Source organism: Uranotaenia lowii, chromosome 3 (assembly GCF_029784155.1).
Source record: "Uranotaenia lowii strain MFRU-FL chromosome 3, ASM2978415v1, whole genome shotgun sequence".
Classification (NCBI taxonomy): domain Eukaryota; kingdom Metazoa; phylum Arthropoda; class Insecta; order Diptera; family Culicidae; genus Uranotaenia; species Uranotaenia lowii.
The window spans coordinates 293586745-293602073 of record NC_073693.1 but is presented as its reverse complement, the minus strand read 5'-3'; the positions used below and the strand labels follow the sequence as shown (position 1 = coordinate 293602073).

General features: G+C 34.8%; 2 protein-coding genes across 6 annotated transcripts in view; one reads left to right on the top strand and one right to left on the bottom strand.

Annotated features, from left to right (window-relative positions):
* The first annotated feature begins 789 nt into the window (after positions 1 to 789).
* Positions 790 to 2210, top strand: LOC129755559 (cytochrome b5). 2 transcript variants are annotated; one of them, XM_055752110.1, is made up of 4 exons: positions 790 to 1024; positions 1101 to 1189; positions 1310 to 1384; positions 1471 to 1751. In XM_055752110.1, exons 1-4 carry the CDS (start codon positions 911 to 913, stop codon positions 1529 to 1531), a joined length of 339 nt encoding a protein of 112 aa, XP_055608085.1. In that variant the 5' UTR covers positions 790 to 910; the 3' UTR covers positions 1532 to 1751. The 2 variants fall into 2 exon arrangements, with proteins under 2 accessions (XP_055608085.1, XP_055608084.1); XM_055752109.1 differs by lacking the exon at positions 1471 to 1751 and adding an exon at positions 1926 to 2210 and having other exon boundaries at positions 791 to 1024.
* A 624-nt stretch (positions 2211 to 2834) lies between these two features.
* The window catches only part of LOC129754210 (fizzy-related protein homolog), a 60162-nt gene continuing 47667 nt past the window's right edge, over positions 2835 to 15329 (bottom strand). For all 4 annotated transcript variants that reach the window (XM_055750113.1, XM_055750114.1, XM_055750115.1 and 1 more), the window contains exons 4-6: positions 10522 to 10755; positions 10293 to 10427; positions 2835 to 5862 (exon numbers count right to left, since the gene is read on the bottom strand). In XM_055750113.1, the coding sequence (XP_055606088.1) occupies positions 5170 to 5862; positions 10293 to 10427; positions 10522 to 10755 (1062 nt within the window). In that variant the 3' untranslated portion in view covers positions 2835 to 5169. The remainder of the gene's footprint in view (positions 5863 to 10292; positions 10428 to 10521; positions 10756 to 15329) is intronic.

Below are 15329 nucleotides of genomic sequence, written 5' to 3'. Positions count from 1 at the left end.
ATCATCATTCCGCAACTCAGAATACACGCTTGAATTAATTTAACTAGTAATGCCTTGAAAATAAACTTTTAACTCAGAAATTGAAGTTTCGACAAATATGATTAAAAACAAATAAAACGATTGTCTTAAATTTCGGATAGAATGCTTATTTTTTTAGATAAGTTAACCACCGTTAATTGATTTTTGTAAATTTATTTTCGGCATATTAGTGAAATGTATATTCTTGAAGAAAGAATATCAGAATTGAAAATTTGTTAAAGATGGATAGAAAAGTGAGGAGAAAATTAACAGATGTTGAAAAGAGCGAAAGAGCATTTTGCGAGGAAAACTTATAAACGTATACACCATACTTTGCCCCGCAACATTTCACTATTTAGGAGATTTGCTTCGAATTAGATTTATATTTCCTTGACCCTAACTTTGATTTTATATCGATGAGCTCAATAAATCAATAAAGATAATTTACAATTACAATTATAGGTACTGATAACTTTTTTTGGCAATAAAGGCACCTTTAGAAAAAAGGATTCATCTCCATTTTCCATTTTTCAAGGTTTGTATCTTTGGTAATGAAATATTTTTAAAATAGGTGAATCGCTTGATAAAAAATATGTTGTAAAACTGTAAAAAAAGACAATTTCTTTTAAAAAATATTTCAACTTAAACCTTTCAAAGTCGTGTAACTTGAATAATGACAATGCATGACAATCACCTGTTGATGACCATCAGCATCATCAGCTCGTTCCGTTATCATCATCATCATCATCATTAGAAACTTCTTTAATTCCACCATCAGCCATAATAGAATCACTTTCCTTTTTGTCTTTAGTGAGCGCGGTTGCATTGAAGCATTGAAGGCTGCATTTATTGTTCAAAAAACATTCCTAAATATCCTGTCAGAAAGCTCACAATGGCATCGCTCCAACAGTACAGCAAAGCGGAAGTGGCCAAACATAACACCCCCAAGGACCTGTGGATGATAATCGACGATAAGGTTTATGACGTCACCAAATTCCAAAATGAAGTATGCACAAGTTATAATTTTTTTTTTAAAATGTACATAAACGCCCTTTACTATTTTACTATTTTATTGCCCGTAGCATCCCGGTGGGGAGGAGGTTTTAATCGAGTCTGCTGGCAAGGACGCAACCACGGAGTTCGAAGATGTTGGACATAGCACCGATGCAAAGTAAGACTGTTTTGTTCCAAATCATCCAACTTTAAAGGTTATTCGACTTATCTGAACTTGAATGCACGTGAGAAGAAATTCTCTGTACAGTAATTTCTAATTCCAATTTTCTAATTTAAGGCAACAGATGAAGCAATACTTAATTGGAGAACTTATCGAGGCTGATCGAAAGAAAAAACCAGCTGTGCCGGTCGAGTAAGTATTGCATTAATAGTTATAATTATATTGAATGCATAACACTATAAATCCCTTCCTTTGGTTTTTTTTATCTCTATGCTTAGTTCTGGTTCCTCATCCGGATCTGGATGGCTTGGTTCTCTGAAAGCTAAGCTTTTTGGCTAACATTTTTTGTTTTTTTTGTCTTGTTCCGTCCTTTCACAAGATATCATATTGTATTATCATTATAAAACTATACAAATCAAATCTCTTAAATGAATGTACAACTTTTTCGTACGATACAATCGACTATTAGCTATACGTAAAGTTTGATAAACATATACATAATTGGCATAGGTGCTGCTCGTTAAAGTTCTCAGGATAATAAATCTATTTGATTATAAAACGCTTATTCCATTGCCATCCGATTTGTCCCTTACTCTGCTTGTAGAACTACTTGTGGAATTTATTTCTATTTTAATACCGTCGTATGATTCCAAAAGTCTGTTTCTATGTTTTAGTTCCCTCTCATTTAATTGAATACTGATGTAAATTGAATCATATTTTTCGGTTTTTCTAGCTTACAACGGCCACTCATCATTGCGGGTTCAGCGCTGGCCCTCGGATTGGGACTAGTAATTTTGTACAGAGCTTTTAAAAAGTAAAATCTCCATTGAAATGTCTTGAACAAATAGCGTAAAGATCACAGGGTGAATGAACTTTATTAAAGCCGCTCAACAGAATTAATAAAAACCGTAGGATCAAAGCCTAAGGAATCTGTTAAAAGGCTTAGTATTTAATCATCATGCATTACAAAGTAAGCTTCTATAACCTTATGAAATTAAGAATAAAAACCTAAATACAATGTTGTTGGCGTATTATTTTTAAACAGCTGCCGAGATTATTACTTCAACGTTTCAAAAGCTCACGTTTACTTACAATGATAATCTATGAATATCAGCGTTACTGATCTCATTTGATTATAAAATAATCTTGCTAAACCATTCAGAAAATTAGAACGAACATTGCGATGAAACTCTAGTGGCAACATTCACATGGGTGTGATTGTAATCTCGTACGCGGAAATGTCCATGAAGATGGCTTAGTGAAAACGTAATCTGTTGGACTGCGAGATTGAAGAATCTTACATAACGGAAAGTAAAACTTTTTCTCCTTTAATAAGCTAGTTGTAAATTAAAAAAAAAACTTTTCTAAGCACTTTAGAGAGGATCTAATTAGTTTAATATCGTATCCATTGAAAAAAAATTTGGTGAATGTTTTTTTTTTTTGAAAATAAAATCAGAAAAAGGGAAAAAATAAAGCTGCCAACAATTGTGTTCTTACTTTTGAAATAATATAAAGCTCATTTATATTTACAACGTTGCATTATTTCACTCTAATATAACATTTAAATATCTGCTAGATAAAACTAAGTATGATTTAACTGGGATTTCTCATTATTTTCATTAAAGAAAATGTAAAAACATAATTTCACCGCACTATCAAAGTTTATTTTGTTTTTTTTTCTACATACAGTTACATTCCAGTATGACGTACCTACGTTATGAAATAATCGCGTACAAGTTTTTGGAAGTTCAGCACTAGAGCTAGAGAATGAATAGATTATTGTTGTAACTCGTTAGCGTATGTTTTTCACTATGATGTCAATTGTATCTATTTAACTTGTTTTAGGGGCTTAAATTATTTTTTTTAAAGTTTGGTTAAAATGGCAAAATTTATAATCATCGTATTCGAAATTAAAAGTCTGATCTGTTGATGCTTCAACAATGAATGCTTAAATCAGAGACATCTGATTTATTGACTTTTGATTTCGAAAACTATTTTACAGATTTGTGACAGTACGTATATCAGACACTCATGACTCAAGATAAAATATTTTACATAAAATAATCAAAACAAGCTTGTTTTGTTTCATTCGCTATAATTTTGATTGTTTCTAAGCGTTTATTGAAGGAAAATTGATTTGGTCATAATATGTTTACAGAAAAACTTATAACAAACCAAGGAATATTTAAAGAAGGTAGTGCCAAGGCAGCCCTGCTCTAGTATTGGTTCAGGCTGAGACGTCACAATCACGAAAATCCTGTTAATTAACTAGAAAACTTTCCTTTTTCGATGAGAATTCGAAGAATCTCCTGGAAATTTTCCACTTTGAAAACGTGTTATTGTAGAAGGATTCTTACTCTTCAAGATGGGTGCAAAAAAAGTTGCATTTACGAATAATTTTTCTTTAAAAAAGACCATCGAAGTTCGAAAAAATTGTGGATTTTCACCACTGAAATTTGCAAAATTTTAAAATTAGTTCGAAGTCTTCCATGAAAATGTTCAAGTAAGTGCAGTTTGAGCTCCTCATTACAAAAAAATGAGCAAAACACAATTTTTGATACCAAACCACAAACTTTAATTGGCATTTTAGTTAACTGAGTTAACAATCATGAATTGATATTAATTGTTCTACATAAGAATTGTATATGTTACACCGGTTGGATTAAAATCATTACAATCAGTTGGACACGCAAGATCTACCAGCTAGACTTTTCGAAGCTGATATTTTCTTCATTTTTGCACGTTTTAGCTTCAAGGCGACATTGCATTCATTAATAAATTAAGAAAATAACATTATTCAATCTTCTAAGGACCAAAAAACTGCATAACATTATGAAATAGAGGCCTTACAACAAAATCAAAATGAAATTGGAATTCGATTTCGTTCTAAAACGTGTTTTTCTTTGAAATTCCTACCATTCTCACATAAATTTTCGATACAATCGTTTTTGTGACGTCACAAAAAAAATCCAATATGGCTCTCGACACTACCTTATTTAAATATTCCTTGATAACAAACAACCTTTTTGTTTAACAACGCTCAGAAACAATATGAAAAATTTTATTATCCTTATTTCCATTTTCAAGTATGCAACAAACAAGCAACCGTCAAACGGAAAAATGACGTTCAAATTTCAAGCATGTGTCATTGTCTCAATAAGGTGTTTATTACTCAAGGTGTAGTGTAGTTAATGAAGGTTTGCACTAGCAGCTTAGTTCAAACTTATTCTATGATTGAGATCACGAGGACTGGAAAAATATCTTCTCGGATGATGAACGATTCAAGATGATATATTGCCAGATCTCATGCTGCAAAGGAGTCTATACCTATTGAATCGAAAGTGCTAAAATCTAGAAAACCGAAATGATAGATATAAGAAATGTACAATAAACTTTGTTCAATAAGATTTAATAACAAACAAATCAGTACTACTGCGCTAACCGTTCTGAGCAAGAAGAAATTCAAATGTTCGATCCTAATGAAAGGGTGAGTGGAGTCCCAATTTATTCCGTCTGCCGCTTCTAACGGTGCTTGTAAAATTAACTAACTAAATTAAATAAATTCGTCGGATTCGACGAAATCCACTTCTGTACAATTCTCGAATAAAAATATATATATTTCGCTGTTCATTCTAACAATACCACTGCGCAATCATCAATCATTTCAAACCTGGTTTGCCTTTGCTTCATACAAAAATAACTCTTCGTAGCAAATTCTCAATAAGTTCCTTCAAAAAGAAAATATAATTACAAAAATATATACTAAGGCATATAAATAAATTAGTTTTTTTGGGGTGAAGTGATGCAGACTGACGCCTGAACAAATATGGTAAGAATCGATAGCAAATAGATACTAATGTGTTCTCCGGTGGTTGGTAATTCGCTTATTATACTAGAGAGTTCTGGAAGCATCTATGGTTCTCAGCAGGGTTAAATTATCGTTCACCCAAGGCAATGAATAGTAGCTCACCTCACCCTTATCGAATGTTCGTAAAAAGATTTAGTACACTCTTGTTCTCTTTTTGACTCCTTGCCTTACTGAAAACGTTCCAGAAACGCAAAGTCTCGTCCCCGGCACCGGTTACAATCGCTTCACCATCAGGGCTCAAAGCCAGATACAACACTCGATACGAATGTCCGGTCAGTTTTGCGACTTGAGTTAGTGAGGGATATTTCCAAACAAGAATTTGATTCTGAGAGTACCCATGGGTTGACACCAGTTCCGACGAGTGTTTGGACCAGGCCAGATTACAAACCTGCGACCCTGTATCGACGCATTGCATTGGCTGCCCAGTCAATGTATTCCAGAAGCGTATACAACGATCTGCCGTACCGCCTCCGCTTGCCAGTAATCCATGATGATGTGGTGACCAAGCGATGGCCTTCACTGCTGCCATATGTTCCGAATACGATTGCACCGGATTGGAGGAGTGCTGATTCCACACGTACAACCGATTGTCGTTGCCACCGCTGGCCAGGTATTGGTTGTCTGGGGACCATTTTAGTCCACAAACTTCCTGCCTATGACCAACTAGACGCCGTTCGGACACTTGTGCCGGCGTGCGGGTGTCTCGCTGCATGATAAGACGATCTCGAGACCCGCTCGAGAGAACATCACTGTTCCAGGCAAGCGCGCCAACTCGAGCAGAATGGCCTTGCAATTTGTTGACCTGGAGGATGAAAAACGGAAAAAATATTCGCAAAAATTATTTCTTGGCCAGAGACTAGGTAACTTATCAGAAACATTATTTCATAAATTGTGAAAGTAAAATACGAGACCCTCACATACGCCGAATTTATCGATAATAAAATACAATACCACACACATATTGATACTATCAGCCATCATGTTAGGTTCATTTAACTATGCAAGATTTCTCGATGGTTGAAATAGACCATCAGACCTTTTACAAAAGGTTGATTAAAAAAAAACGCATAGCTGATTGTAGCGTTATGATTAAAAAAATATGTGATTATGTAATTTTGAGCGTGTAGTGATTGGATTATAGTTAGAACAAAACTTAAATGTTTAGAATTAAGAGTGTTAAACGTCAGACACACACACACACACACACACACGAAACGTAAAGAAAAACGACAAACATATTTAAAAAAAAACAGCAGAACAATAACATGGGAGCTGAAATCGTCACTGCCCGGATTTCGTGCAACAAGAAACCACATCGAATTGGCACTTTTATAAGGTTAGACAAAACAAAAAGCACTTAAAAGGAACGGTTTACGGACGTTGCTCAATTCACAGCCAGATTAGGAAATCTCTCGGTCCGGTGTGTAGTCGATGCACGATCACCAAAGAGGAGGTGCGCCGGTGCATCAAGTACAGGACAATAGGAAACATTCAGTGGGTTTCCTATTTAACTTCCCCACTTAAAGTTATCTCTACATAAAATAAGAGTTTTATAGTAACGCAGACAACTGCCGTTCGCTGTACACCTGAGGGACACAGTGATGAAAACAAATTCGGACAAATCTAATAACCCCCGGCGGGTGAGTAATAAGTTTGTTGTGCAGTAGGAACCAATCTAAAAAGCCATGACTCTTCAACGACAGGCCGTTGTTGGAGAGCCGAGTGTCGTTGTTTGGAATCCGGAATGGCCTTATTATTAGCAAAACGGATCCGAGCGTATTAAGACCATACAACGGCTTTTTTGTGATACGTCCTTCGACACCTGAACTGGCAAGACCCGTTCTGACTTCCCAGCTACGAGAGCCACTGCCGTCTTATCGACATCGATACGCTGCAAGCCCGCAGGATCGCCGCACGAGCCTTTGTCGTCGCCGATTTGCTTTCATCGAGAACTGATTGTACCGCACTGTTGCAAGCTTTTCAACTCAACGTACGACCACGAGGTGTTATCAACGTTTCAAGGGATATATTCCTAAGAAAAATCCTTAAAGTTTTAAGATAAGTGTAGACCTTTGTATTTGTAGAGTTTTATTTTAATTTTTCATTATGATCAATTTGGTAAGAATAAAAGCACCGATGTGGTCTAGCGGATAGACTGGCGCTAGTCTGGTTTTGGTATGCCAGGCATACATGGTTTCGATTTCCGGTATCGACAAGAAAACTTTTGGGTTCGAACCCCATAAGTGGCCGACAGGTAAGATGTGTTTCATTCTATAACTGGCTATATAATAGGAATGTTCAATCAGTTGCAAGCTGGCCAGGTATATACACGAATGCCGGAATACCTGTAAATAAACTAGCCCACCTGATTGAATAGTTCTTCCAAAATACACTAATGGGTCCGGGTATAGTGTACGCGTTGCATTGGAGATTTGTCTCAATAATCTAAGAATGCATGTGAGCACATATACTTAGGCAGAAACAGCGGTGAATCCGTGCAACATGCATAGTGGATAACCAACATACATACATACAGGATCAATTTGGTAAGAATAAGGTTTATCAATTGCTTCTATAGCTTTTACTTAGCTCGAAATCAAGCAAATATCTAGCAATATATTTTGTTCACTCTTTATACATACTTCCAATACGACCAACCCAAAAATTTGACTTGTTGCTGTACCGTTATCTGTTGGCAGCAATTAATTTTGTTTGAAATGCGACTGATGGCATTGCTTTTTCCCTCTATCGTTAGAGTAATTCAGAAGGCCCTTAAATTAATCCATTGCTTCAGATTTGGGCTGTATTCATACCAAACGAGCTTGTTCTAAAAATAAAAGCTCCTGACTGAGAAAACAGCTGTCAAAACAAACTTTATTCATAACATCCGAAGCAATTGCTTTAAGCGACTGCTGAACTGCTTTATAAGGAAATCGAAAAATTGATTCCAAATCAATTAAAAATGCTTGAAACGTCTAAATCTGATGTTATCTAAAAAAAAGTTTTTTTTGTCAAAAAGCGACTTTAAAATTTCCGTTTTCCGAACAAAGTCTCTAAAAATTGATTTTTGGCCAAAAACTCCGAGGTACTACCAGAATTTGACGTTTCATGCAATTCTAAATCTTTTGGCATCAAAATTCAAATTTCGATTTTCCGAATTTCCTTCGGACCTCCCTTGATGATTTTCGAAGGTAAAAAACCGAAACTTTGAGGATTTTGAGGCATCCGCATATGTCCGCATTTGGCTGCCACAGAGAATGTGAAATTCAAGTTCCCGTCGGAGTGATGGCGTTTGAAGCGGTTGCTTCGAATGGATTGAAGATACCTCCTGTTTTTATAAAAGCTGAAGTAAAATTTATAACTGAAGTCTACTAGACTTATTGAAGAATCAGGTGCTTCCGTAGATTCGGGAGAACTTCGGTGAACCTTAGAATGTTGTTATCCAACAACATTGAGCCCATGCCATGCCTCGAAACCTAGATGGAGGAGAAAATGAAATTTTGCTCAAAGGATCTTCGGCCTTCGAGAAGTCCGGATTTGAACCCCCTCGACTATTTGATATGTGCGTATGTTCAAGCGCAGGCCTTTGGATCCTCTCACCCAAGTTTCGATTCTCTGAAGACTTCCATCTCTGAGGGGTGGGCTTCAATGTCAGAGGCTTGTATTGCGAAGGTGTGCTCCCGATTCAGATCTCGCGTGAGTAGGGTAGTTGAGGACAAAAGTGGACATATCGAGTGATTATTTCTTAATATGTTTATCTACAAGGCTGAATAAATAAAAAGGGGTTTTCTTAATCATGTTGGCATCAAGAAAAGTGTTTTTAAACCTTGATGAAAGATTTTCTCATTTTTAAAAATCATTTAATATTTTCAAAAAAAATCGTAAAAATCCATTTATAAATTTGCAATTATTTTTGGAAACACTTAACTTTGAGATATAAAAATTGAAAGATATAAATAAGTAATTTTGATTTCTGATAAAAAAGTAACAAAAGTTTCGTTTTTTTTTATTTCCCGGTCGGTAAAATACTAGAATTTCAAGAAAAGGATAGTGGACTATTTGTTTCGATGAAATTTAGTCTAGCGATAATAGTCAAACAGAAGCATATTAAAAACCCAAAAATGTATATGAAATAATTTGAATGACCTCATTTCTTATCAGATTTCAATTTTTGCCTTAATATGATAGTTTCAAAAATAAAACGTTATAAAGAAATAAAATTCCGAAATTTCGGGAAAATACAATACACTAAGGTCTTTTTACACGATAATTTTGACCTTTTAGAGTTTACAGTTTTATTTGTGTTTTTATTTCGGAAGGAATTTTAAATCGAAACTAAAACTTTGCTATTATTAATAAAGACGTTCTGCAGTCTTCAACAAAGTAATTAAACGAATTAAAATCTTTTAACCTATCATCTTGGGAATAGAATTTTTCAAAAGTTATTCTGATTTATAAGTTTTTTTTTGGTCCTTGAGCCATAGCTCTGCTCCTTGCATTTTGAGACGACGCGACGGCCATGAGTTTGAGCCTATGAGTGAACGTTGTTTCAGGATAGTATTTTGAAAATTCCATCAAGGCATTTGTGGTTCAAATTGACTTTTAGTGCCTCCAATTTCTCTTCAGGAGTCTTCATCCGGATGGATGACTCATCCTTTCACCTTTCTACAGAAATTGATATCGATTGATTGATAAAAGATTTAATGATCACATTTCTCCAGCTTTTTTAAGATTTTTTTGTTCATAATATTAAAAAAAAGTTTTAAAGCTGTGCTCCTTTAAGATTGTCAATGCATAAGCACGTCAGTTGATTTATCAGAATCACGTGAACAGGTCAATACCAGCGGATGCAAATAAATGGCAATTAAGGCACTCGTTTCTGATGGCTGTTCAAATGCATTCAGCGTCTCGACAACGAGATGACGACGACTTTCAGTAGTATGATTTTTTTTCTACAAATGCAACGAATCGCGACTACTGTTGCGCTGTCAATAACGATGATCAGCTACGAGCTACTACATAATTTTAACCATTAGACCGACTTGAGTGTGTTTACAAATCCAACGTATTAAGCAGCCACTCTCGCCGGTTGATGGCGATTGTGGAATCCCAGTTTAATTTTTTACGCTATCGTTCCGAGTTCTGTTTACTCGTGGCAAACAGTAAATATTGGCGAAAGGTCGGTTTCTATAAATGAAGATTTATTTTCTAGAGGAAAAAAGCGAAACTCACCTGTTTACTGGCTGCCACGTCCCATACGGTGACGTAGCCATGGTGCGTTCCGACTGCCAGCTGATGGCCACGTTCACTCCACGAAACCGATGTGACGGTATTTGCATCGGAGCTAAGATCGCACAAACGGGTCACCTGATGGTAGAAATAGATAAGAGGAAGGAGTGGTTTTGTACTTCATGTCTCCAAACATCCGATAATATTTGTGTAAAGATATCTTGAAACTCACCTGACTAGTACAAGCGCTCCACAGATACACGCAGCTGCCGAGCCCAACGGCCAGCACGTTCTGCGCGGACCAGTCCACCAAATTGAGATAGAAATCGTCCTGCAGTTCCGGTGCGTCCAAGACCTTAAAGGGAATTTTCGAAATTTTGCGGGTTGCCTTCCTGGGCGAGCGTAGCAGCTTCTGGCTTTTGATGCTCACCGGCGACAGCGAGTAGGGGCACTGCTCGTTGTAGTCCTGTTATAGAAAAGTTAAAAAAAAAATCATTAGTTCATAAAGAATTTTGATACTTCAGGAGCAGTGATTTTAACACTCTTGAGAGCAACATAAAAGGCTTATAAATGTTATTCGTTTAAATACTTTCAAATAGTGGTTTAAATTTAAACTTAAGGAAAAACTTTCTTGCAAAAAATTGTTTTTGGCAAATCAGTAGAAGATACAAAACTTTACTCAGAACCTTTTTTTAAGTTAACACTTTAACAGAAACTTTGAAAAAGCTTCAACAAAGCCAATTTCAACCTTTGTAGATGGAATAAGCATGAGACTGGCCAAAATTTTTATGGGATGATGTTTACAACCTTTTTTCAACGCGTAACCCCCTAGATTGGTGCTTTTAGGTGAAAAAATGACTTCCTGAAAGTTTCAAGTCATTTGGCAGAAGCACGAGCTGGCGCAAATGACTTGACATTTTTATGGAGATTATCGGCAAAATGCATGAAAAATCGACAGACTTTCACTCATTGTGTTCTAAAATATGTTTTCAGTATGCTAGAAAGCTCAGGAATTGTAGTTCAAACAATGACAAACAAGTTTGTAAAAGATTGTAACGCGATACGAGTTGACTGTGATGAGTTATCCGCAATTGAATGTGTGATTTTTTTCGCATTTCATCGATATATCGTGAACGCTGTATATTTAGGTTCATTATTAGTACTAACTTGATCGCATTGTCACACAATGAGAATAACAGATAGAAGGTTTGTGTCCTCTGCAAAGTTGTAGCTTATTTTATAACAAACATCTTTGGAAAGGTTGAAAAACTATGAACTGCTGAGTGCGATTATTAGCCCATACACCGTTCACAATATATCAAAGAAATGCGAAAAAAAATCAAACATTCAATTGCGGATAACTCATCTCAGTCAACTCGTATCGCGTCACAATCTTCTACAAACATATTTTTCATTGTTTGAACTACAATTCCTGAAATTCTGAGCTTTTTAACATACTGGAAAATATTTTAGAACACAGAGTGAAAATATGTCGATTTTTCATACATTTTGCCGAAAATCTCCATACAAATTTCAAGTCCTTTGCGCCAGCTTGTGCTGTGCCAAATGACCTGAAACTTTCAGAAAGTCATTTTTTCACCTAAAGGCACCAATCTAAGGGGTGCCGCGTGGAATATAAGTATTTTTTTGGTTATGGGCCAGTCTAATAAGCATGTAGTGACTAACGCGGAAAAGTTCAAAATTTAGCCCTAAACACATTCCATGGTCACAAGGAATTTTCATTCGTTCACGAATAAAAAAAGATCTCAAACTCGTTTATAATTTTCATAATTTAAATCACACAACAATAAAAACAGGAAAAAAAGTATTTTAACATATTCTATACGGTATTATTGACTTCGTCAATTTGAATTCGCTGCTAGATGTTCCAGCAGAAAATGCTCATCGTGCCTCGATTAATGGTGCTTATACTTTAAAATCCACTTTTTTTTAAGTTTAAGCCCTTTAGTATATAGACTTTTCCAGTGTCTGAGCACGAAACAATGAAGTAACTCACAAATCATAGCTGTTTTCTATGGTTAAATTAGCGTCCTTCTTAAGGTGGCCATTAGTCCCTTCTCTCCCCTATTTTAAAAAATCGAGCAACTTTGACCATAATATGACCAAATAAGACAATCTTAAGCCAACGAGATGTGCTTCATTTTGTCGAAGAAATATTTTTTAATGTTTAAAGTTTTTTTTTAAAATCGATAAAAAACAATCGTAAATGAGAAAATTCACATCACAAAAAAGGGAAACATTTAAATATTACGAAAAAATGTTCATTTTTTTGAATAAAAATTTATAGAAAATTATGAAACACTAAATGTTATAGAGATCGGTTGAAATTCAGCCCAGTTACAACAGCGCAGATGAGCGAATTTACATTCCAAATTTTCTCTTTTTTCATTAAATGTAATAGAGAAATTTGCTCTAAATTTTGACTCTCCAGATATTCGGATGTTTTTCAAATAAATTTGAAAGCGATGCTTAAAATTAAGATTGAACCAGTAAGATGAAACGTTAAATCACGCTAAAAATTCTAAATTAAACCAGTCGGAAGAAAAATTTATCACTATTAAAAATGTGCCTAAAATTTGAGTTATATAAAGGATGGTAAATAATAACTTGCAATTTCGTGATGTGTATTTTTCCAGAATCCTGTTTTGTTTAAACTGGGTGAATCCACGTCACAACTTTAAAGAGGCGTAACTTTGTTTGTTGTCATCCAATCAAAAGGCTACGTATATCAAATTGTTTCGCCCACGACCAAAAATGTAAAAATGTTTGATCTTGTACCAAGCCAAGTTTAGTCACAATCGCCCCAATTATTATCGCCCAACAGACAATTTCATACTTTTTTGGACGAATGTTTATATGGAAAACATCCTGACCCATGTATTCTTGGTTTTTTCTTTCACAAAATCAAAATTTATCACTAAGATTGTTGTAAATTGATAAAAACCTCATTCGTGCTTAGTTTAGGAATAGAAAATGTTTCAACAGAGTTCAAAATAAGAAGAACAGAGTTTGGAAGCGCAACTTCACGCGATTTCGTTCTTTTATGAACGCAACTGTAGATTCGGTTAGAATGTTTTGTAAATTAAATAAACCATATTTCAAAGCTGCAACACATCGAAACGCATTGAAATGTTATCAGCTTTTCAGATAAAGTATTTTAGTGATTTTACCTGCTTTAATAAGTAACTTTGTTCCCACGTTGTTAGAAACGCGCTCTACCAGCATATGTGATTGCAGTTGTTCGACTATTGTTTGTTTTCGATGCAAAAAAGAGATTTCTTGTAATTATTTCTTTTATAGTGTCTTCAGATAAAAGTTGCATCATGAATTGCGCTATACAATGGTATTTTTTTGCATAATATTCGGTGATGCAGACGATACTTTTGGACATCATTTGAAGCTTATTTACAATTTTTCATGTCTTAGATCAATACTTGAAGTTATAAAATATTTTATTTGAAAAGCTGATAAAATTTCGATGCGTTTTGATATGCTATTTTATGATTTGCGTTGAAAAATAACAAATTTATGTAGCTTTAAAATATGATTTCATTTTATTTACAAAAAAAAAAATCTTACCGAATCTAACTAAAAAAAAATGTTAGAAATCTGAAAAAATACATGCGTTTTTAAAAAATGAACCAAATTTTCAATTTTGGGGAAGATCTGAAGACCCCCGGCGCAAACCTGACGGATAGTAAAAAAAATCCCCATATCTCACGCATACATTAAAAAATCGTTATAAACATACCATGGGTACATTTCATTTCTTTTTATCTCAAGAATTGTTTTTGTGAATAGATAACTCAAAAATATCCACGCATTTTCGAGTTATTTGGAATTCCTTTGGGTTTTTTTTTAAACTACATTATGCAGTAAAGGGTTCAGGCTATTCTATTTCCTCAAAGATAACAGAAAATTGAGGTGATATGTTTAGTTTAGTACTATAGTAGTCAAAAATGATCAACTGTCGCGTAAATTCCCGTCACAAAAGTAATCGATCACAACACAGCACCTCGATCATATTCATTTTGGGAAGTATTCAATTTGTAACATTTTGTTTTTTTTTTCCTTTCTAAAGTAAATTTATCGACCTCATTGAAAAGTCCTCTTGACATTTTAATTGAAAAGTCTTGAATTCAATTGATGATCAAATTTCACAAGAATTTCGCGATACTCTTAGTAGACAAATTTATACAGGACTGAAGACTTTTTTGAAGCGATTACACCCTGGTAAAGTAAACGTTGAATAAAATATCTTCTTTTTTTCTCAATCACATTAGAAGAAAAAACTGTTTGTATACTTTTGGGGAGGGCCATAAGGCATTAGACTGTTTAGGACCCTCAAATTTATATAAACAGTTTTCTTTGAATGCACATAAACAGTTCAACGGCGGATCCATGATGTTAAATTTTCATAAGGAAATTCGTTTTCTGCTATCCGCTAGCTTTTAAATAAGGCTATTTTACAGAAAATATTGGCAACCTAGGCGCTCTAGAGGAGAATAGAATATTTTATATTATTATTGAAAAGGTACCTGAAAGTACTTTGAACTTTTTACTGAAATTTTTCAATAGGCAAGTTTTCAGCATGTTAGTTTGCTACCTTTATCAAGTGAACTGTTAGAGAGAGCAATTTTAAACAGAATGTTGTTTATCAGCGAAACTAAAATCCTTATTACCATTAATAAAAATTCTGTCTTGCTGATAAACAGTTTTATTTTCGTCGTAGACTTCTACTAGGTACCCATCTTTATATGGTAATTCATATAATAAACGCTAACAAATCTGGAGATTAATCAACTGGTGTTGCCCTTCAAAATATTGAAAAAGCTCACGCTCGTGTTTGAGACGAGGCTTATATCTTTATGTCTTTCTGTAATGACTCAAAATTATTTGAATAGCCGGACTTTACAAGTAAGCTATCAAAATTCATGCTCCAAAAAGATCCCCCATTAGAGCTGGTGTCCCTCAGGGCAGTATGTAGCAATTTGCTGGAAGACTACTGTCGGATAATTG

Bases quoted from the DNA above. Each gene is read 5' to 3' on its own strand.
- LOC129755559 (XM_055752109.1), top strand. From the start codon at position 911: ATGGCATCGCTCCAACAGTACAGCAAAGCGGAAGTGGCCAAACATAAC. The intron at 1,190-1,309 runs GTAAGACTGTTT...TTCTAATTTAAG, and splicing joins GGACATAGCACCGATGCAAA to GCAACAGATGAAGCAATACT. The intron at 1,385-1,925 runs GTAAGTATTGCA...CGGTTTTTCTAG, and splicing joins AAACCAGCTGTGCCGGTCGA to CTTACAACGGCCACTCATCA.